The following is a 24,373-nucleotide window of genomic DNA, read 5'->3' on the forward strand; positions in this document are numbered from 1 at the left end:
ATCTTCTTTACTGCTGAAAGTTCCGCTCGGCTTCTCTCCAACCACAGGCAGTCACTCTGAGCGCAGGCTGCTGTCGGCTCCGCATTTGAATTCCCCGCCTTACTTCTGACATGGAGGAAGAAAGCGCTCCCATTGGGTTGCTTTGCGGAGGGGCGGGGATACGAGGAGCCGCTTGCTAACAGTACATGCCGGCAATCCTGTTCACCTCACTCTGCGATCAGCACTGGATTTCAACTGCCCGCCTTACTTTTGGCAGGGCAGGAAGCTCACGCATTGAGCTGCAGTGCCGACGGGCGGGTGATAGTAGCGAACAGCACGCGTGCCGGCTGAAAGGGCTTGGCATGCCTTCCCCGGCATGCGTGCCATAGGTTCGCCAACACTAGTTTAGTAGGTTTCTAGTTTGGCTAGTGAGATGGCTGTGACGTGGGTCAGGAACGCTTTCTTTTCTCCTTTGGGAGAGCACCAAGAAGGTGAGTGAGTGAGGAGACTTATAAGGCCATTCATGCTCCTCTGGGTAATATGCAATATTGCAAATTCAATAGAATATTGCACAATATGATGTATTAATCTACTTAGATTCTTCTCTATAACATGTTGCCCCCCAGATTGCGCAATATGACAGTTTTCCTTTACTCTCTTTTAGTTAACAACCTGCATATTACATATCATCATATTCAACCTTGTAGACTGTGGTAATATTGATCTAATTTTTAGATCACTTGATAAAATTTGCAAGTTTAAGATGAAATACGAAAGCTATTTCAATGCAAGTGGAGCTGGTTTCTACATCCAAGGACTTTCTGAAGATTCAGAGCTTAAATTTCCAGTATTTGTAATATGTTTGTGTGTCTACTTTAGCATTCTTTCAGGTAATCTAATGATTGTTATCATAATTTTAGCAAATGCTCGCCTTCATATCCCTATGTATATTTTCTTAATGAACCTTTCAGCAGTTGATATTATCTATGCTTCTAATATTCTACCAAATTTGATTAGCATTATGGTCACAAAAAACAATGCAGTTACTTTTACTGGCTGTATGACACAGATGTATATCTACATAGGATTGACTTGTAGTGAGGTTCTTTTGCTGGAGGCTATGGCATATGACCGATATGTGGCCATCTGCCACCCACTGCGGTATTTGCTGCTTATGAGTATGAGACACTGTGCTGGATTTGCTACTGCTTCATGGACCTTTAGCTTTCTAATTTCTATTGGACATCTTGTTCTCATCTGTAAACAGTCTTTTTGTGGTTCCCATCGCATTAATCACTTTTATTGTGATATTGCACCTCTTTTAAAACTGACCTGCAGTAATACGTTTGATATAGAAGTTATGAATTATATTGAAGGAGTCCTAGTAACATTCCATGCATTTGTGTGTATTATTGTTTCTTACCTGTTTATCATCTCCGCCATTCTGAAAATAAAGTCATCTGAAGGACGACGTAAGGCATTTTCTACCTGTTCATCACACCTAACTTGCGTAATTATTTTTTATGGGACTTTGTTTATTTTGTACATGAGGCCTTCATCAAGTTATTCACCTGAACGGGACAAATTTTTTGCTCTTTTATCTGGGGTGCTAATACCTATATTAAATCCTGTGATTTATAGCTTGAAAAATCAGGAATTTAAGATTGGTTTCAAGAATCTTACAAACAAAACTTTACAGCAGTTCCTTAAGAAGAGTTCCTAGTTTGGTTCTCATTAACATGGTGAATGTCTCAACCTTTTTGATCTCCACATTTCAAAATCCTTAACTTTATTTTGCCCTCAACATGTCATAGCCATATGCATGCTTGTTTTTTGTGTGACAATGTATATTTTTAATAGTGTCATCTTGGGGAACGTAAAATGTAAAACTTTTATTCCATCTTTTAAGGGGACAAAACGCTTCCACTATTTTGGGATTTTGTTCTTACAGCAAACAATGTATGGTATAGATGACATAAAAACATTTTATGGTTGCTGCAATTACTAAGATATTGAAATAATTTTTTGGTCTTGTTACACTCAAGCACCTATAAAATGTGTACTTTTCCGTCCACAAAGCTGTGTAAGATCTTTTTTCTGAAGGACAAATTGTGGTTTTTATTGTGGGTTACACATGAATTGTTACTCACTTTTAATTGCATCTTTTGGGAGGTGCGAACAAAAAAACACATATTGGCCCTATTTTTTTACAGGTGCGCTGCTCACCATACTGAACCAATAATTAATTTTATTGATTTATTGTAGGGGTTGATACAGATGCAGCAATACCAATATTTCTTTTTCATTCATTTTTTTAAGCTGGGCCATTTCACTCACACATCCAAAAAACTCTTGGGCCAGAAGGCATTACAGCCAAGTAGCACAATAATCTCTGATTGCTTCAGACTCTAGGGTCATTATGTTACCTATAACTCTATTGAACCAAGATTATAAATTCATGACAAAATTATTAACAAACAGGCTTCAGGCTGGCCCTTATCCACCCATCTCAACTAGGTTTTACTCCAGGGAAACACATGGTTAAAAATATAAGAAGAGTGATCGTAGCCCAGGACACTTTCCAACTTCAATCACTAATTCTTAGTCTAGTTGCTGAAAAGTCGTTTGATAAAGTATCATGGCTAAATCTCCATGTGACCCTCCTGGATTGTATAACCCCAATTTCCAAAAAGTTGAGACTCTGTGTAAAATGTTAATAATGAAAATGTAAAAAGAATGCAAAGATTTGGAAATCTCACAAAACCATATTTTATTCACTGTAGATCACAGGGGATCCCTCATCAGGAACATTGAGTAAGAAGGCTTCTGCCTGTCACCCACTCTCTAGTCACAAGCAGCCCTAAAGACGTGGGAGAGAGAGAAAAGAGGAGGAAAACTCATGCTCTTTCTCTGCTACAAGAACCCCTGTCATGTTAGAAACTCAGCCCATGTGCAAAGGGAACTCTAGCTATGGGGACAGCAGCTCAAGATCTGAAAGCAATAGCCCAGAGAAGAGAAGACCTTGAAGGGAGATAGCCTCCTAGATCCAAGCTACCATACATGCAGAGGAGCCATTAATAAGCTCAGAAAGAAATAGCCCTTTACTACACATAGTTTGCACAGACCAAGCTGCTTCAGAGAACTTTATTAGAGAGATGATAGTAGCGCTAGGGGTTCACTGCAAAAAGACCTGTCAGCAATTCAAGCTACATTCAATTCCACTATAAATCAGATGGAAGATAGAGTGGACCATTTAGAGAACAAAATGACCAGATTCACAAGTTTCCACAATGAGCTTATCGAAGCACTCTATAAGATGGCACAAGAGCTAGAATCTGTAAGGACTGGCGGTTCGCGGGTCCGTCGTGCCCGCACCGCCGGCCCTATCACACGTGCTGCTGCTGTGCGGCGCAGGGGGGCCCTGGTCCTCATCACCTCCCCTGGCCTCCGAGCTCCTCCTCGCCGCCGGGTTGCTAGGGATGCGGTGGGTGTTGCCCCGCGTCGCGTCCTCGGTATCATAGCAACCTGGCATGTGTCTCCTTCCCTGCCTCCTGCAGGGCTGGGGACGGGTTCCCCAGTGCTGCTGGGTGCACCCAGCTGCTGTCAGACTCCCTGCCCCAATGAGCTGCTGGGGCGGGAGCTCTGACAGCATTTAAACCTGCTTGTGTCTGCAGACGAGTGCCCGTGTTAGTTTGGTCTTCCTGCTACACCAGTGTACTTTGTGCTTTGACTCCTGATATAGACTCTCTGCTTTTGATCTGACGTTGCCTTTGCCTGACCCTCTTGTACCGCGTACCCTCTCGTTGCTGACCCGGATTGTCTGACTCTCCTTGCTGTTGTTTGTTCAAGTGTCTGTCCATTTGTTAGTCCCAGAGTTCCCCTTCCTTAGTGAGTGTAGGGACCATCGCCCAGTTGTCGCCCTGGGGCTTAGCCCAGGGGGGCAAGTAGGTAGTGACAGGGGTTGCGGGTATTTTCAGGGACTTCCAGTTTCCCGGACCCCGAGTCCTGACAGAATCCATTAAAATTAAAATGGTAGATATAGAAGACAGAAACAGATACAATAATATCAAGATAAGAGGAATTACAGAGTCTGTTTCTCCAACACCTCTAGAAGGCTATGTGAAGCCGCTCACTAAAACATTGCTCCCTGCAGCTAATCAGGAAGAACTTTTATTCAACATAGCGCACAGATTATCATGCCCCAGAATGCTCCCAGAAGAGATGTGATTATTCTTTTTTCCTTTTTTCACATCGAAGGAGCCTTGATACGTAGAGTCAGAAAATACACAAATCTACCAACACCATATGAGAACATAAAGCTCTTCTTGGATCTATCTCCAGCGTCTATGTAGGACATGAAGAAATTCTACCCCATAACTTCAGTTTTATGGGAAAAAGAGATCCTATACAAGTAGGGGTTCCTGACCAAGCTGATCATCTACAAAGATGTTACCACCTTCATCTTACTAAACCCATAAGATGGCCATAAAATTGTTCCAAAAATGGGGTCTTCCTGAGCTGGAATGGAAAACCCTCCACATATAACCCAGGAATAGTCGAGCAGGTCCAAGTCAAATACATAACACTTTCCAAGAGTTCCTATTAAGATGCTAACCCCGTTTGGTTGCGTAGCTTCTGCATTAGCAAAATCAGAGGTTTCCATCATGGTCTTTTACCCTCAATGAGTATTTCTTCCCACAGAGGGCCGCACCATCGCCTCATCAAGAAGGAGCACACAACAAAGTCTTATGACAAAATCTCCCTTGCCCTAAGTTTGTTCTTCCCACACATCCTTCATCGGGTCTCTGCAGGTTGCAAGAGACTCTACCCTAAGGACAAGCCGCGCGCTAGATTACGTTCTCAAGAATAATTCAATTTTCACATACCAAGCATCAACCTCTGGAATGATTCTGTGAAAGCTACTCATAAGCCCCAACATGATTCTTCAACATGAGTATTAACCTTATCACTATCATTGCGAAGGGACTGAATTATCCACATAAAAGATCCACACTTTGAAAGGATACATTATTGTTAAATGCAGATGTACTTTGTGTACAAGAGACCTGTTTTGCAAGCCAGACGTGCCTAAGATTATCCCTCCCCAGCTTATTTACAATTTTTCTAGTTAATGCTGAGAAGAAGAAGGCAGGAGTCCTGATGGCTGTTGGAAAATCAGTAGACTTCCAGCTTATCAAATGGAAGGTGGATGTGGGTGGCAGATATCTTGTTCCAGTATGCAAAATCTATGGTTATCTGTTAACATTAGTAAATATATGCACCAAATTCCATACAAATCAGCTTTTTTAACAAAATTATGAGAAGAATAAAGAAGATCCGTGTTGAAGAGCTTGTGGAAAACCAAGGTCTCATTCTACATCTTTTGGAGTTGTCAGTATATAATGCCCTTTTGGAAAGCAATATTTTCATTAATCTATAACATTGGAATTTGAATTGCATCTAGCCCTCAGATCACATTACTATTGCTGAAGGTAAAAATAATTTCTGTCAGATACAGGATAGTATCTCACCTACTGGTTGCCAAATTGGCCATAGCTAGAAATTGGAAGGCTTTAGAGGCACCTTCCCTACAAAATATAATTCTAATAGATAGGATGTTGGAACATCGCTGTTATGAAAAGGTGCTAGCATCCAACACAACAGATTCCCTAGCTATGAGGCCTCATGGCTTTCATGGATAATTTACTTTAATAGGCTGCCACACCCTATAGCGAACCCCATTGGCAATGGGAAAGAAACCCCCATAAGGTAATAAAGAAAAGGTATTGATTAGAGATGAGCGAGCACGAAAATGCTCGAGTGCTTGTTACTCGAGTCGAACTTTCAGTGATGCTCGAGAGTTCGTTTCGAGTAACGAACCCCATTAAAATGAATGGGCGACTCGAGCATTTTTGTATATCGCCGATGCTCGCTAAGGTTTTATTTGTGAAAATCTGGAAAATTCAAGAAAGTGATGGGAACGACACAGAAACGGATAGGGCAGGCGAGGGGCTACATGTTGGGCTGCATCTCAAGTTTCCAGGTCCCACTATTAAGCCACAATAGCGGCAAGAGTGGACCACCCCCCGCACTGTCAGCATAAAGGTTGTTCTCCTCTGCCACAGCTGTAATAGCTGTGGCAGAGAAGAACGATGTTAGCCCATTGAATTCAATGGAGCCGGCAATACAGCCGGCTCCATTGAAAGCAATGGGCTGCCGGCGATCGCGGGATGAATTGTCGGGAAGGGCTTAAATATATAAGCCCTTCCCTGCAATTCATCCAGAAATGTGTAAAAAAAAAATATATACTCACCTTGTCCCGGTAGAACGATGTTAGCCCATTGAATTCAATGGAGCCGGCAATACAGCCGGCTCCATTGAAAGCAATGGGCTGCCGGCGATCGCAGGATGAATTGTCGGGAAGGGCTTAAATATATAAGCCCTTCCCTGCAATTCATCCAGAAATGTGTAAAAATAAAAAATAAAAATATACTCACCTGGTCCCGGCAGACGGAGTTCAGCGCGGCCAGCGGCAGTCCTCCTGAACTGCTCTGAACAGCTGTGAGTAGTATTCAGCAGCTGGGGATTTAAAATCCCCGCCAGCTGAATGAGCTGCCTCTGATTGGTCACAGCCTGACCAATCAGAGGCAGCTCTCACTCACACCCATTCATGAATTCATGAATGGGTGAGTGAGTGCTGCCTCTGATTGGCTCAGCGCAGGGCCAATCAGGGGCAGCTCTCAGCTGTCATTCAGCTGAGAGCTGCCCCTGAGCCAATCAGAGGCAGCACTCACTCACCCATTCATGAATTCATGAATGGGTGTAACTGAATGAAGGAGACAGCCGTACCTCAAGACGGACGTCTCTCTGCAGCGCCGGGAGAAAGAACATGTGACCGGCTTCATTGCCAGTCATTTGTTCTTTCTTCAGCGTTGCAGAGAGACGTCCGTCTTGAGGTACGGCCGTCTTCCTCCTGCAGTGAGGGCTCATTCACACGGGGGCATCGACGCCTGTGTACGGGTGCCGATGCGCCCGTGTGACTGAGCCCTGAAGTGTCAACAGTGTATTTTCTAAAAAAGGGATAGCAAGGACGTTCATTGTGATTATAATGAATAAATATGGAGGAGGGAAGATATGAGTCCACATCCAACCTTATAGGCACCATACCTCATAGTAACTGTCTAAGTGTAAGGATGTATCCCTAAAAACTAATGAAAAGCCCAAAAAATGGTCCATTGTGCAACAGCAAATCCTTCCCAGCAAAAATTAGAGCTTCCAAATAAAGGATAATAAACACTAGCGGAAAGCACGATCTAATAGAACCACCCAGGCAATACTGGCCCAATGGGGTAACAATAAATTCCTGGTTCTATATATATTACCCTATGAATTAAGCTGGCTGGCTTGGTATGTTGAAGATTTCCTTAAATGTCTATTAGTATCTAGCTCAGATCCTGCTAATTTCTACTGGGAAGGGCTCTAATAATATTTTTAGTAACTTTATGTATTTTTTATGGCTACTTGTTCTGTTTTTATTTATATTTATAATAAAAGTTGTATTTTAGTTTCTACTCTGTGATTGGTTTCACCTTTTAATATATAACCTGCCCTGCATTCTATGAATCATACCAAGAGCCTATAAACCTTAAACAACCAATATTTTGTGTCAATGATTTTTCAAAACTAATATAAAACATGTTAAATAGCAAATTAACAAGTACAAAATAAATGTCAATTGTAGCATTCCAAATATTGTATAACAGATATAGTACATTATCTGGTTTATGTAATAAATAACAACGTTTCATATGAACCAGTAACACAGATACATGAGTAAATATGTAAATAAATAAATTGTTACCAGGTAAAAGAAAGGCATTACACACGCTCCTAATATTTACTCAGTAAGTAATAATATTCCAAGAACCTACAGAGAGAAATTTTACAATCATGCTATTTATTATACAATGGCTACAAGACATCCATGCTTTCATGATATAGTGAGATTTCAAGAGTGTAAACGTATTACTCATGAACATTTTTTTATACACATATGTCTGGTTGATCAATGTAACAGTTTCTGCAATACTAGGAATGTCAGCACTTTTCCAATGTCCCAGTATAACCAAGTTTAATAACGCAAACGCTTTGCTTCCCAAAACTCTGAATTTCGGTAGGATATCACGTGAGCCAATGTTCATTACTGCCAAAGTTGCAGATTTGTGGACCGTATAGCCAAACAGAGATGACAATAACCCAAACAGTTCCAGTACTGCAGGAGAAAAGGGCAGCTCCACAATAAATGTAGTAGTGTTCCCCTGTTGCCACAAATCCTACAGCAATCAGTTGGGGTAAATTTGAACTAAATCTACCAATGTATAATACCATTTTAGTATAATCTTCATTAATTTCTCAACATGTGTACTACATTGTTCAGTGCTTTGTGAGTCATAGATGGATCTTGCTTCCACTCTTTCGCACTAAACTTGTTGGGCTAACTCTCTCTCCCACTTTCTTAACGGATATGTTTTTTGAAAATTAGCATGGTCTTGTAATAAAGCATATATAGGCTTTAACACTTCAATTCTGTTAGAGAATACTTCAAATATATTTGGGTTACCTATGAATAATAGATGTTTATGCATATGTAGAAAATGTTGTATTTATAGGTTATTCTAGCTTACAAGTCATGTGGCTGGATATGAGATTTTAGTCTGAAACTGCAGTAAATGTAAAGATTATCCCTTGCTCAATTCTAAATAGACTAAATATCACCTGGTTAATGCAGAAGGAAGTGCAGAGTTAGCTAAAAAAGATTGAAATTGACAAATCGTTGGGCCCAGATGATATACACCCAAGGGTTCAAAGGGGACTAGGTGACATGATTGATAGACTGCTATTTTTTATATTTAGGGATTCTATTGAGAGCAAGGTTGTACCACTGGATTAGTGCATTGCCAATGTGGTTCCAATATACAAAAAGGGGTCAAGTAGAGAGCCTGGTAACTACAGGCCGGTAAGTCTCATTTCAATAATTGGAAAAATATTTGAGAGGTTTCTGAGAGATGCCATCCTGGAATACCTTAAGGAAAACAACGGAATAACTCCTCATCAGCGTGGATGTATCATGTCAAACCAACTTGATCAGTTCTACAATGAAGTAAGTTGTAGGCTGGACCTGGGAGAGTCTATTGAGCTTGTATAGCTGAATTTTTCTAAAGCATTTGACACTGTGCCACATAATAGGTTAATATATAAAATGAGACAGATCGGTCTGGATGAAAACATGTGTAGCTGGATAAAGAACTGGCTCAGAGATAGAAAGTACAGGGTGATAATAAACGGTTCATACTCTGATTCGGCCACCGTTACTAGTATGGTGCCATAGGGTTCAGTATTGGGCCCCATTCTGTCCAACTTATTTATCAATGACCTGATAGAGGGACTGCACAGTAAAATATCAATATTTGCAGACGATACGAAATTATGCAAGATAATTAATACAACAGAGGACAATGTATGGTTGCAAATGGACCTAGACAAACTGATGGGCTTGAGTAGAAACATGGCAAATGAAGTTCAACATTGATAAATGTAAGGTTATGCACATGGGCAGAAGAAACGGATGTCACCGATGTACACTAAATGGGGTATTGATTGGGAAAACTGATATGGAAAACATATTTAACATAGACCTCTATTAGGAGGCCATCTGGGCCAGGGAACTTACCTTTAGTCATGTTGAAAAGTGCTTTTGACAGTTCTGTTAATGTAAATGGGGTGTCCATCAATATTGGTCAGAAAATCATTCTGTTCACTCGAGGATTGTTGGAGCCCGATATTACAAAGGTCATTGTAGAACTGTTGGAATCTCGCTCCAATGGAATCTTTATCCAGGACGACTTGACCTACGTCTGACCTGATATGTAATATTGGAGGAGATACCAAATTCTGATGGACAAGATGAGCAAGCAGACTACTAAATTGGTTACCAAATTCATAGTGTTTTTGTTTGTCAAAAAAGGTAGCTCTATGCACTTTTTCATATAACAGTAGAAAGTATTGCCTACCTTGACATAGTCATTGACCTCTGTTGTGTTCAGTGGGGTCTACAATGTAGGCCGCCTCCAATTGTGAGTAGCAAGAGACCATTTCTTTTTCACAGTGATATGTGTCTCTCTTGACATACGAAATCGAGGATCTTAGACAGCAGATAGGCTTTAAGGGTTTCCTAGAGTAAAACTGAATCTGTGCCAGCTCTGTTGTTTTCTAAAAAACTATCTAACTGGTCATGTGGAGTGAAGCGGCTCAGCCACAATGGATGAATTCTCCATCCATTTTAATGCCATAGGTATTTGAGGTTTGAAGCTCAAAACAGAGAGGAGAATGATCAGATATTGCTCTAGGGAAGTATTTGACATCAGATGTCATAAGGCATAATCAGGTATTCCCAAAGACATACTTTATATGGGATAAGGCATTACTGCCCACTGAGTAGTGGGGAAATACCTGATCATTGCGGGTTTTAGTCCTCCAGATATCCTGCAAGCCCACTTCTTGAGCAAATAATGCTAGTGACGTGGTGCCAAGTTGCTTGGGTGTGTCTTGGTAAATTTGTCTAGGGAAATGTCTAAAAGTAGATTAAAGTCACTAAAGCATAGGATTGTTGCAGCAAGAAACTGAGTGGCAAACTGGGCCACTTGATGGAGAACCACCAAGCTTGCTGGTGGTGACAAGTATATGCTAATAAGAACATAGGGGGATGCCTCTATCTAGGCCTCTATCTAAGCAATGGACAAAGACAGATCAACCATATGCGTCCCTAAGAGTGCAACTTGGCTCCCATTTAAGTCATCAGTGAACTAACATGGAAACTCCCCTGGAGCATGAAGAAAAAGTGATGTGGGGGGGACTATGGGACCCACTGTTTTTGTAACAATGAGGTTTTATCAGAGGTTAAGTGCGTTTTTTGGAGATACACTATGTGGGGCCTATGATGTCTTATTTGTGAGCAAATCATGTTGCATTTTTTAGGGTTTCCCATTCCCTGAACATTCCAGGACATTATGTTAATACTAGCCATGAATGTTTTCTCTATCATTTCTTGGTAGGATATTGTTAGTGTTCATCAAAGTTGGGCTCTGTGGGCATTAGGTGAACGTTTGATCCCTCAGCAAAATAAATCTGTTATAATGTACACATTTGTCATGTTATGAAGATTGTTGCGCAAACCTAATAAGGCAACCAAACCATACAACTAATGACTTAAAAGTAACATATCTCTGCTTATCCAAGTGAGTGAATAGCTTAATATCAACTTTCAAAGCTTGAAACTAAAAAAGAGTATAGTGGTAGAGTGTGAACCCATTAGGTATTGTTATATAGGGGCACAATTATTATATCAAATTACAGTTTATAGTCTCACTGTCAGACAATATGGGGCAGCCCATGTATGTCCCACCAACAGAAAGTTAAACAAGGTAGGGAGAGAGGGGAGAAAAGAACGCAAGGGAAAAGGAGGATGGAGGATGTGGAAAGGTAGGATAAAGGATAGACCCACACGGGGGCCCCACCTGACAAGATCACATATCTTATATAACCGGTTCTTGCATATCAAAGGATTATTAATGCATTGGAGGCTTCAGCAGCTGAATGAGCCAGTCCTCAGCCTCTCTGGAAGATGAGAAAAAGATGGTGTGGTCATTGTGGGTGATATGAAGGTGAGTCGGGAACATCATCGAGTATTGTATGTCTGCATCCCGCAGCCTGTGCTTGATGTTGACAAAGGTGGTTCTGGTTTTTTTTGTAAGGCAGGCCAGAAATCTGCAAAAATAGATATGTCTGCATTGTTAAATTTAAGTTCATGCTTATCTCTGGTTGCTTGTAGGGTGATGTCTCTATTTTTACTGCTATATATCAAAAATATGTAGTGAAACACCAACCAAAAAATCCCAAGCGCTCCAGGTAGTGCACAATAAATGACAGGTGTGCTTCCTCACAGGGCACCTCCAATCTGGTAAGGCACTGAATTATCCCACAAGCAATTTTCTTGACAGGGTAATCTCCTCTGGTTTCTTAAATAGAAAGGAATCGTTGGTAATCACAAAGAGGCAACTTTATTCCAATGTGCAACACGTTTCAGCTTAATAATAAGCCTTTCTCAAGCACCCTTTCTCGACATATTTTTGATATATATCTATTCTACGGTTATTTCAGCTCCGGTTATATCCAGGTCCTCCACTGATGCTCTCCCCTGTGTGATGTCCTCTGGACCAGAGTGTGCCTACTTATCAGGATTATGGGCGTACCGGTGTTTCCCTCACTGTAGGGATAACCCAGATACATCAGGATGAGTTGAATTATATTTTTCCTCACCATATTATTAAAATGCCTAGTTCACCTCATCTCTAAATCTCTAAACCAAACGTTTGGAGAGCTGCCTTTGTTTACCTATTGTTATCCTTGCTGCTAAGAATCTGGACAAGTAAATGCCTTAGTAGTGCACCTGGAGGCAGAGGACAAGCAGTGACTCTATGGGCACTTACTACTGCAAATGAAGCAGAGAAGGCAGCAGCAGGTCTTTCAGCCAATTTTCCACAAATTTTTTATGTTGGAATAGAATATCAGATTTAATTCTGAGTTTTCTTTTCCTCCAAATAAACATTTGTACGAGAGAGAGTGAAGGTTTTTATGGTAAGAGATTCTTAAATATATAGAAACAGTAGAGAAAAAAATATAGAATTTTGGGAAGAATTAACATCTTAACCACTGAGATAATACCCAACCAGGAAATCCCATAGGTCCTCAGCTTTTGATGGATGAAATAAAAGTTTTAATGTTTACGGGTGGCTTCACACGAGCGTGTATTTGCACGTACATAGGTGCGTACATAGGTGTATGCGTGTATGCAGCTGCGTGCATTGTTTTCAATGGAGCCCTTCCCTGAAAATCCAATAAAAGTAGTGCAAAAAAATTTTAAAAAAGCATAGTCACCTGCCTTTAGCTGTCGGGGGTCAGCCACGACTTCTAGTGCTGTCCCCGGCTTTGTAGTTCTGAGCTATCAGCAGCCGGGGATTTTAAATCCCCGGCTGCTGATAGCTCAGAACTACAGAGTCGGGGACAGAGCCAGAAGTCGCGGCTGAGCCCCGGCAGCTGAAGGCTGCTGATATCTCAGAACTACAGAGCCGGGGACAGCGCCAGAAGTCCCGGCAGCTGAAGGCAGGTGAGTATTTTATTTTATTTTTTTTACACTATTTTAAATGGATTTTCAGGGAAGGGCTTATGTTTAAAGCCTTTCCCTGAAATCCAATGACATGGATGCCGTCAGCAGAATTCTCTACCGCAGCTGACATGTGTGACAGCTGCGGTAGAGAATTGAAGAATTGCTCTGCTGCATCTGCCACAGATGTGGCAGATGTAGCAGCAAGGAATTCTTTTAACTAGCGGCAGTGAAGGAAACATCTACCGCATGCGAGGGTCACAGCAGCGGAGAGTTGTTTTTTTTTTACACTGAAATATTTATTTTTCAGGGAAGGGCTTATATCTAAAACCCTTCCCTGAAAAAGAATGGAGGGGTGCCGGCAGAACATTGTTTTCAATGGAGCCGCTGTCAGCAGCTGCGGCTCCATTGAATACAATGCATGCATTCCCTATGGTGCACGCATGTCCTATCTTTACACGCCTGTAAAGCACGGACATGTGCACACACCATGGAGAATGTTGCAAATACAAGCATGTTTTTGTGCATGCATATGCATGCACAAAATCACGCTCGTGTGAAGCCACCCTACATCAAATAGTTTTGAAGGTGACGCTGCCAAATATATTCTCAAATAAGGTAAAGCATTTTCAACCCAATTAAATTTAAAGGTTTTAATTAAAAGGATATTGTAAATTTTTAACTCCTGCACTGAGAATTTGAGAATTTGAGATTCGGATATATTATTATTATGATAGAATACGTCAGAAATTTTTAAAATTATATTGGAAACTGCAGATAATAGAAGGAATGGATTTGTCAGAGATAAAATGACATTGTCTTCAAATAAACCTATTTTGTGGTTAGCAAGCTTGCCTTGAATGGGAAGCCCAACTAATTGATAGCTCGGAGCTGTTCCTTCACCTTGCTCCATCAGAAAGCACTCACCCCAGCAAGCACTCAGCAGGTTCAAATGCAGGGTAGCTTCTATGGCAATTTTAGTCTGTGCCATCTTGGTACTGCACCATGGACTAAAAAAGTAAACAATAATAAGCTCCTCTGGTTTGGCCGATGGGCTCTGCTCCCACAGTGGACTCCTGGACACTTAGGTAGAAGGTGAGGCCTGTTTGGCTGTGATTTTACCATTTTTGGGTGTCACTGTGGAGCCCTGTTGATTCAGGATCTCTGCATTTAGGCAGCCACTCACTCTGGCTGCCAAGCCACGCCCTCTTGCACATCCAATATTGACCATCGACTTTGTCCCTTGTGCAATTGAATTTCTCCAGATTTTCTGACTCTTTTGCTTATATTATATACTGTAGATTGTAGGATTTCCAAGGTCTTTATAATTTTACATTGAGGAACATTTTTTCTGAAATTTGTCTACAACTTTTGGTTACAGTTTTTCACAGATTGGTGAATCTCTAACTATCTTTGCTTCTGAGAGACGCTGATTCTAACATGTTCTTTTTATACATAGTCATATGACTTAGTAGAAAATTGACCCACCAGCTGTTTTTCATTATTACCACTTAGCTTTTAAGCCTTTTGCTAACTCTGTTCCAACTTTTTTAAGATGTGTTGCTGCCATCAATTTAAACATGAGATAATTTTTTAAATTAAATGTGTTCTATTGTGAATAAAATATGGTTATATGAGATTTCCAAATCATCACATTCTTTTTTTTAAACATTTAATCACATTTTACACAGCGTCACAAGTTTTCTTGCAATTGGGGTTGTAAATTTAGTTCCTGTTTAGGCAATTCATTATTCAGATCTATGAGCATGTAAATGTAACAACAATTTTAACCATAAATGGTAGACATACTGCCTACTTAGACCTATTCAGAGGTACGAGACAAGGCTACTCCCTGGCATTGTTTAAATTGCCCATTGACCCCTTGCTATACCACTTGCATATTACTTTCATCTTCCAGGAGTGGGATTTAAAGTTTTAAAGCTACGACGTTCATGCATGTTGTGTTGAGGCTGTTATCTTTCTTGCTGCCTTTTAACCCTTTCCAATCCACTGTCTGACTTCTGAAGACATTATGATTTAAGACTGTACAGCTTCGATGTTGGAAGACATCCGTCAGGGTTCTCTTACTGTGTATTGCCAACCTCTCTGCTATCGAAACCTATCCAACGTGTCTCCTTATGCAGTACTGGCTTTATCCAGCATATAGCGCCATTGTATAATGGCAGAAAAAGAGTAAGCCTCCTAGGAAAACCAGGATACAAATTGGATTGGAAAGGGTTAAATGCTTATTACAACTCTTAATGATGACCACTCTTCTGTCATTAAGTGCAGTTTCAAATAATGCTCAGACTGCACAAGTCCTGTGAGCAGGCCAAGCTGTCGGCCTGATGTTTGTGTTTCTTCAACTTGTAATAGCTGATGGTGATGGTATAGCTCTTATTTTTGTCTTTGGCAGCCTAATCCCTTTCTTGGCAGGGTGCTACCCCACAATATCTGTCTCCTACTTCTTCCCCTGTGAGCTGCTATCATGACTCTCCTTATCTGTTCATATTGGGTCAGCACTTCATCATCTTCCACCTCCTGCTCCTTTTGGTCATCTATTTCCTCCTAAGTGGAGTCTCTGTCATAATGAGCACCAGAAGCTAGCAACTCCATTTCCACATTCCCCTAAGTAAACATTTCTTGTGGAGGGTTGACGCTTATTTTTACCCACCCTCATTTTCCTCTTTGGAGGAAAAAAATGGTTGGGCATCAGTGCATTCAATGTCTTGGTCTTTTCCCTCTGGTTGTTTGTATTGCTGTTGTTTCAAACTGATCCATGTTGAAGTGAATTAGAAGGGGATGCTTATTGCCAACTGGTGCAGACTTGTGTGCCTGCAACTGTGAGGAAGAGCAAATAGTGGTACTTGAGGAATGCTAAAACATACACTGTATGACCTGTTCTGCGTATTGCGGATGTAACACACAGACAAAATCAACTAAAGAATGTCAGTGGGCTTGCCTCGCCTCCTGCAGAAAGTGGAGCTGTTGCTTCAGTGAGAGCCACTTGAAGTGCCAACTTGGCCTGTTCTCTGCCACCCCCACCACACTACTACTGACACCTCAACTACCCCTTACTGTCTCCATGTTTCCTTTTTGGTTATTTATTTATTTTTTTACATTTAGTGTAGTTTTATGTAACCTATCAGCTAACTTGTAGTTTGCAGAAAGCCACTGCTAGCTGTGTAAGGCCTACAAATAATTCAAAGTGGCAAGACTTGCGACTTTAGACAATGTCTGAGGTTGCTTACATGCACTGTCTATATTTGCTGTTTCCCTGTTTGGGTTTCTTTTTGTTTTATAATAACAAAAAAATACTGCTAACAGTTCAGAAGAGACTCAATATGTGAGAACAGAAGGCCACACATTATAGTTTTGCTGCTATATATGTTGAAAGCAGTAGAAATATACCCTCTCCCAATGAACAGTCCATGTTTCGAATAGGAACATAAATTTGGTGCAGCTTCTTTCTCTGCTCCTTCAAAAATAACCCTATTTAAGTAATCTGCTGTAATACAAGATTTCACACCCAGCAGCAATATGTAGTCTGTAGAATATCTGTCCCTAATAACAGACCTTGTGTTCTATATGCATATAAATGAGATGAACCTTATTTCTTTGGTCCCTCTATTTTAACCCCGGTATTCAGGTTTTCACACCAACACCAAATATCCTCTGTGGAATATCTGGCCCTAACAACAGTCTACTTGTTATATAGGCTTATAAACGTAATGCAGCTTTTCTGTACTGTACTTAGCTGTAAATTGGCTGCTGGTTACATTGTGTCTATGTTATATATAGAGGTGAATGGGAACTCTGCCTGCCATATCAAGCCTGGCTGCTGCAGAGAGAGCAAAGCTGTATGCTTCCTGCAGAAATCAGCTCAGTGCACAAGGGTGCACCAGCCTGGAGAAAAGATGATCAGTGGGAATGCAGGGTGGCAGACCACCAATCTGCTATTGATGGCTTAATTGAGGATAGGCTATCAATAGTTTACAACTGGACAATACCTTTAAGGGCAGGGAACAGGAAACAAACTCCAGGCCCTCCTGTCCTCGGTGGCAAAACTGGATACAATACGTTTTTGCTATGGGGCCCATCAACTCTATACATACCACTGGAGTTGGACCTGTATTTTGAAACGTGTATTCTTATACATAACCTTAGATGTGTCTCTGCTGCATCCCTCAGCTATGTTGCAACCTCAGCTGTTCAACTCCATAATTTTCTGTTTTGATGTGCAACTGCTTGTTGTGCTTTCTTGATCCAGTCAGCTATATATGATGAACAGCACTGTCTTGTGCTACTTAGATAGTCGGCTTTTCTACTATTGGTGTTCAGCTCTGCTGATTGTGTATTGTGACCCTAACTCACATTAAATCAGACTCATACACAGCTGTGTGGCTGTCTTGCCTATTGGATTTCCAATCCAAGAACCTACCGTGATGTACAAATGGGTCAGTAACTGGGTATTTTTAAATTGTGTTTTCAATACCAGATCACCCTGTTAAAAAATAACCTATAGAAAGTTTTTAATGTACTGCACATTTTTAAGCTTTTCCTATTACGGCTGAAGTTCTTTGTTGAGGATGAGAAAATATAAGGAAATTTCAAAATGACAAAATTTATAACATTTTATTTTTTTGATATGAACACACACAGCAATATTTCGTAATTATTGCAATCAGTTAAGCTGGCTTTGTCAACTTCGACACAGTTTTGAAGTCAATGGATTGTCACATCACATATTAATGTGATTTAGATTTCTCTTTTGTTCATTCACTTTGCATTCTATTAATTGACAAAAAAAATTATTAACACTTCTATTTTGAAAGCATTCTTACTTTGCAGCATTTTTTCCACACCTGCCAAAAACTTTACACAATTTATACTACCTGTCAAAAGTTTTAGAACACCTTAATTGCTTCAATTTTATTGATATTTACACAGTTTAATGTCTCAAATGTACTCTAAAATTAAACATAAAGGAAATAAATAAGTTAAGATGAATAAAATAATGACTTCATTTTGTTTCACCAAACGGAACCTAGATTTTTGACTCTTCACCCTTCTGACCAGTTAATCCCAAACAAGCTCAATGGGGCTTGAGTTTGGAGACTGCGCTAGCTATTTTAGACTTTGAAGCCTACTGGCTTCCTCTTGCCTTCTTAAGTAGTTTTCACATAACCTAGATATATGCTTTTGATGATCATCTTGCTGTAATATGAGCCCCTGACCAACTAGTTGAACACCAGGGGGTATTGCAAGGTCTATAAAAATGCTGTGTTAGCCCTTTTTGTCTGATGTGCCAGTCACCCTGTGCAAGTTACTGACTCTGGATCCAGCAAAAAAGACTCAGACCATCATCAGCCGCAGACACAATTGGTGTCACACACTCAGGAACCATCCTTTAACCTACTCAACAGAGTACAAAAACCCTAAGTGATGTGCCAAAGATGTCAAAATTTGATTAATCCATCCATAAGACCTTCTTCCACTCTTCAGTAGTCACTTAAGGTGTTGCTTGGCCCAGGCAAGACTTTTTTATTTTGCAATCTTAGCAGTGGTTTTCTTACTGATGCTATATCTCTCAAACCAACAGATAGAAGTTGCCTCTTCACAGTTAAAATGAAAACTTGATTATTTTTACAGTGTTAAGTAGTGCTTGGAGATTTTGGGCTGTGAGGCCCTGATCACTCAAATTGTTGGCTCTCAAAAACTTGTCATTTGATTTCATAGTGGCCTTTGATCTGCCAGACCTTTTCCTGTTAGAGTTTTCTCCAGTTTCCAAGTGCAATTTGATGATATAGGAAACTGTACTGACTGCTGCCTTGGCTTTCCTGGCAATTTCTCTATAGGACAGACCTACACTTCCAGAGGTTATAATTGTATGCCTTCTTTGATTAATTGCCTTTTTCTTGCATTATGATAGTACTGTTCTCTGTCCTGAAGAACTGTCCAAATCCTGACCTAGAGGGTGTTGTAATGCTGTCTGTTCCAACACTGGTTATATAGAATCAGAGGGTTTGAAAGTAATCTACAAAAGCTGAAATACCTGTAGAAATAGTTTGCATCCAATTTCAAACCATAATTTGCTTTCTGTGCTGAGGAGAAGCTGCCCTTGATGTGTTCCCTGAAAATGTCCTTTCGTTAAAAATAATAAAGTCCGACTATTGTTGTGTTTTTTTTAAGTTAAAATTTCATATTTTTCTTTTTTTACTTACTTTTAAACTATTTCACACTATTTCCCAGACTTGAAATGTGTTAGGTAAAAAAAACACGTAAAAAACTTTTGACCTGTAAATATATATATATATATATTTATATGCACTTGTTTTGACTGCTGCACTTATTAGGCTCATTAGACAATGATAAAATGAAGGTATGATTTCTCTTGGGGCACAGCATTTTCTATAGCACTTGCAGTATATAAGATATGAGATCACTAAAGAGTCACTGATGCTGTTGCAGTTGCTGAACTTTCTGCCACATCACTTCTTTATCTATTAGTGGCTGCTGTACTTTGATTAAGGTAAGAATGTTCCTGTAGATACATTATATACCTGCAGAATATTTTCTTGAATCGATGCTTCGAACAACTATTTCAAATGTACTCTTATGACTATATTAGTAAAGCAGATTCTAAACAAAGTATTTTATGACTGGACATAGCCTAAAATAATGCTTATTAGGAGCCCAGTGACCAGATACCCACAATCATTATTTTAAGATATTTCATATTCCTGCTAAGTTATAAAACACTCTGGTGAGAAATCCCTTTTAGGTCATAAAATAACTGTTATACTTAGTGAGCCATACACAATTATTCTTCACATAGCAAACCATTTCACTCTAAAGCTGTATATGTTTCTATAACACTACACCAATACACAAGGAGAAAGTGATTAATTAACACACTGAGAACATTGGCATTTTTTGTTTTTAATTTTGTTTTTCAAAAAATCCTAACTTTTTTTATTTTTCCATCAATATAGCTCTCTCAGGGCTCTTTTATTGTGGGATAATTTGTATGATTATGCTTTTTAATATACCATATAATGTGCTGCAAAAGCTTTAAAAATTTGTGTATAGAGTTGAATTGAAAACAAAGCAATTGCACCATTTATTTGGGCGGGTGGGGGGTTGTTTTTTTATAACGTACACACTGCAGAAAAAATTACATGTTACCTTTATTCTGTGGGTCAGTACAATTACAACAATATCAAATTTCTCTAGTTTTTTTGTTGTTGTTGTACTACTTTTAAATAATAAAATAACTTAAAAATATATATTTTCTGTCCAAATATTCTGACTATCATAATTTTTATGTTATTCCATCAATAGGATATGTGAAGGCTTGTTTATTATGAGATGACCCAAGGTTTCTATTGTTACGATTTTGAGGGTACACATGACTTTTTGATCGCTTTTCATTAACTTTTTACTTTAAGATGAGGCGGCAGAAAAAGCACAATTCTGGCATTGTTCAATTTTTCTGATGGCATTAACCATGTAGAATAAATATTGTGTAATTTTAATAGATCCAATTTTGGGATATGGCAATAGAAAATATGTTTATTTTTGTTGTATTTTTTATTGGGTTTGTTTTAAACTTTTAATGTTTATTATTTTCTGTAATTGATAAGAAAATACTCATTTATTTATAACCTCCTAAGAGAACTTAAACTTGCAATTATATGATTGTTTATAGAACATACTGCACTACTTAATACACAGAAATACATGGAGATTCTTGGAGTTTTCACAAGGCCCCAGATAGTCATGACATCCAAATGGCACCCTGCAATGCCAATTGGGACAATTAAAAGACGTTCAGGACATTTAAATACTGATGCTAGAGTTAACAGACGCGATCAGCGTTATCTTTAATTGTGGCTGTTATGACTAAGTGTCAATTGTAAAGGACAGTCAATACCCATTATGTTTTCAGCAGGTTCTGCTCCCAAGCCCACTCTATACAATCCTATGCACATCTGCCATACATGTAAGGCTGCTGTTGCCAAGTGGTTAAAAGCTTTATGACACTTTTTTGGAATAACAAGGTGCTGAGCTTTCTTATTGATTGCAGCAGCCTGTCTCTTTCTATACAAAAATTGCTTCAGCCTCTAAACATTAAATCAGAGAGGAGACCCAGAGTTGTAGACACAGCAGGGTGCTGTGAGACGTGAGTATGGGGATTATGTTTGCATAATAATTAAATAAGTTGGAAAACCCCGTTATAGACTGCATTATAGACTGAAAAGTTATAGAAGGGCGTGAGGCCTGATCAGTGGCCAAGACGTACGCTGCTTACTGAGCTCCGCTCGGCTTAATCACCTCCACAGCAACTCCTCATAGTGACAGCAAGGTTTCTTACAGGTTTCTTACCTCTGGGTAAACAGCTGATCTCCCAACACAGCCGGCATGATGTGAAGAAGAATAGTAAAGACAGAAGCACAGCAGGTTACTGACTTTTTCTCCTTATACGACACCGGAAGGGATTGTATGGCTGGTACCTAGCTCTCCCTCTCAATAGATGGTTCCAGTGAGGAAACAAGTGAGGAATACAACTACCTAATAAATTTTCTGCCCCAATGTGGTTTTCAAGAATTAGGTTTGCTGTCATTTAATGGAACAGCAAACTTCTAGGTGGTTCAAATCTGTCCTGGTCATGCAGTGGAAACACAGATGCTGCTTAGAGCTAAGGTAGTGCTAATTAAAGCAATAAGCTGAGCATCTATATAATCGCTCGCATGATCAGGATAGAATTTTATCCATTGAAAGTATGAAAGTTCCTATTGAGTGCCAGCAAAATTTTGAAAAAAAGTGAAGAATTGATACAGAACATATATTAGAAAATCATATGTTTCATTACATTAAAAATCTTTATTACCTAAAACTGAAAAAACCCCTATAAGCCAACTATCTTAATAGGTTTACAATGAATCAACATTCTAGATATTTGATGGACCATAATTTAGTACAGATGTAGTAAATGTTAACTTCAAATTTAAAGTGAACCTATTACCACCTTTACAACTCCAAAATGGACTTTCCTGGTCAACAGGAAATTAAAAATCAATTACTTCTAATGCCTCTCTTTTCCTAATGAGACCATTTTCCTCTGCAATTAGGCTCCAACGTTATCCTGCACAGTATGCAAAGCAGCTGAAAATAATAATCTAGCTGAGAAGAGTCAGGCTGGTGAAGAGAATCTACTAAGCTAACCATACCCTCTTCCTCTTGATAGACATCACATTGCTACTGTTGTTACACAGGGAATTTTGTCTATCAATCTATCAAGAGAAAGGAATGTCATTATCTCTGACTCAGCAAGACTCTTCTTGGCCGGATGACTCTTCTGCTCATTTGTATATGGCATGGAATAACTTTAGAACTTAATTGCAGAGGAACATGGGTTCATTAGGAAGAGATAGGGCATTAAAAATTATTACATTTTCATCCCCTGGCAGCCAATGAAGAGATTTTTAGGGTGAGATAGTGGTAACAGATTCCCTTTAACGCATTATGATAACTTTGATATACTACAGTACTATAAATACAGTTATCATGATGTGTCTGTCAAGTTATTAATTGTTATATCTGTACGGTATTATTATATCACAATTTCAGTTATTAGACTGGTGATAAAATTTTACTATACACTGTTCCTGCAAAAATAGTGGTTTTGTATAATGAAATGCAATCAAACTGCAAAGCATATACTGTTTTTTAGGAATGGCAACAAATAGTTTTTGCTATTTTTCTAGGTACAGATATTTATCAAATGAAACGAGAAGCTCAGCACAATATTACAGAATTCTCCATCCTTGGCTTATCAGAAATACCAGAACTTCAGTTACCCATTTTTGCAACAATTCTGCTTCTTTATATCCTCATTATTTGTGGGAACTTGACAACTATTGTGGTCGTCTGTGGTAGTTCTCACTTACACTCTCCTATGTATATTTTATTGACAAACCTTTCTCTCCTTGACATTGCTTACACATCAAATATTCTACCAAAGCTTTTAAGTATACTCCTCACTGAAGAAAAAATTATCTCATTTATGGCCTGCATAGTTCAGTTGTATTTCTTCATTGCATTGGCTAGCGCTGAAGTCATCTTACTTGCTGCTATGGCATATGATCGCTATATTGCAATCTGTCAACCTCTGCGTTACACTTCCCTGATGAGTATGAAACATTGTGCTGGACTTGCAATATTTGCATGGATTGTCGGTCTTCTGGATCCAATAGGACATATTTCCCTTGTATCTAAGCTATCATTCTGCGCATCCCATCATATTGATCATTTTTTCTGTGATCTCTCACCTCTTCTTAAGATCTCTTGCAGTGATACACATAACGTAGAGATGATGAATTATATTGTTGGCAGCCTTTTAACTCTTTCTACATTCTTGCTTACATTAATTTCTTATGTTTTTATCATTTTTACAATATTGAAGATCAAATCTGCAGAAGGACGATCTAAAGCATTTTCTACCTGTTCTTCCCACCTCACATGTATAAGTATTTTCTATGGAACCATAATTTGCTTGTACATGAGACCCGCCTCAAGTTATTATCCAGAACAAGATAAGTTTTTTTCTCTTTTATATATTGTTTTGGTACCTCTACTGAATCCTATAATCTACAGCTTGAAAAATCATGATTTTAAAGACGGGGTTAAGAAAATTCTACAGAAGCTGTGATTACAAAATGACTGTTTTATTCTTTCTGCTAATCTGAATATGGATATGATTTTTAGAGAGTGTATTTGAGTCATATTGTATTTTGCCCTTTACTATGCAGTAATGAAATTCAGTGGAGAAATAAAGATGCATTCCCTTATTGCAGAGATGTCAACCTCGGAGAGTCTATCACAGGGTGATGTTTGAGTAGCAGGTGAAAGCACAATGGGAATGGCTTTTCCAATGGTTATGGTTTATATGAAAGAGTAGGGCTAAATATATTTGGATCTCCTATATTAATATCAAGCCCAAAATCAGATCCCTAAATTAATTTCAGACCCGAGACTTCCCATTCAGAACCCCCTCAAAAAAATTTTGTACTCAAGACCCCCTAAATATAGCCAGATTGTTCATATTAAATTCAGAGCCATATTTATTCAAAAACTAGATCAGGTAAAAAAATTATATTCAGTTCCCAAACC

General features: G+C 39.3%; 2 protein-coding genes across 2 annotated transcripts; both read left to right on the top strand.

The window, feature by feature from the left end:
• Window positions 1–742: 742 nt before the first annotated feature.
• LOC136626654 (olfactory receptor 8U9-like) lies at window positions 743–1,702 on the top strand. The gene has a single exon (XM_066601672.1). It carries the CDS (start codon window positions 743–745, stop codon window positions 1,700–1,702), a length of 960 nt encoding a protein of 319 aa, XP_066457769.1.
• Window positions 1,703–22,985: 21,283 nt separating this feature from the next.
• LOC136626655 (olfactory receptor 5AR1-like) lies at window positions 22,986–23,912 on the top strand. Its single transcript, XM_066601673.1, has one exon. The coding sequence runs from the start codon at window positions 22,986–22,988 to the stop codon at window positions 23,910–23,912; it is 927 nt and encodes a 308-aa protein (XP_066457770.1).
• The last annotated feature ends 461 nt before the right edge of the window (window positions 23,913–24,373 follow it).

The sequence above is a fragment of the Eleutherodactylus coqui genome, chromosome 4 (assembly GCF_035609145.1).
Source record: "Eleutherodactylus coqui strain aEleCoq1 chromosome 4, aEleCoq1.hap1, whole genome shotgun sequence".
NCBI classification, from domain to species: Eukaryota; Metazoa; Chordata; class Amphibia; order Anura; family Eleutherodactylidae; genus Eleutherodactylus; species Eleutherodactylus coqui.

Excerpts from the sequence above, each read along its gene's own strand:
- LOC136626655 (XM_066601673.1), top strand. The coding sequence starts at position 22,986 with ATGAAACGAGAAGCTCAGCACAATATTACAGAATTCTCCATCCTTGGC.
- LOC136626654 (XM_066601672.1), top strand. The coding sequence starts at position 743 with ATGAAATACGAAAGCTATTTCAATGCAAGTGGAGCTGGTTTCTACATC.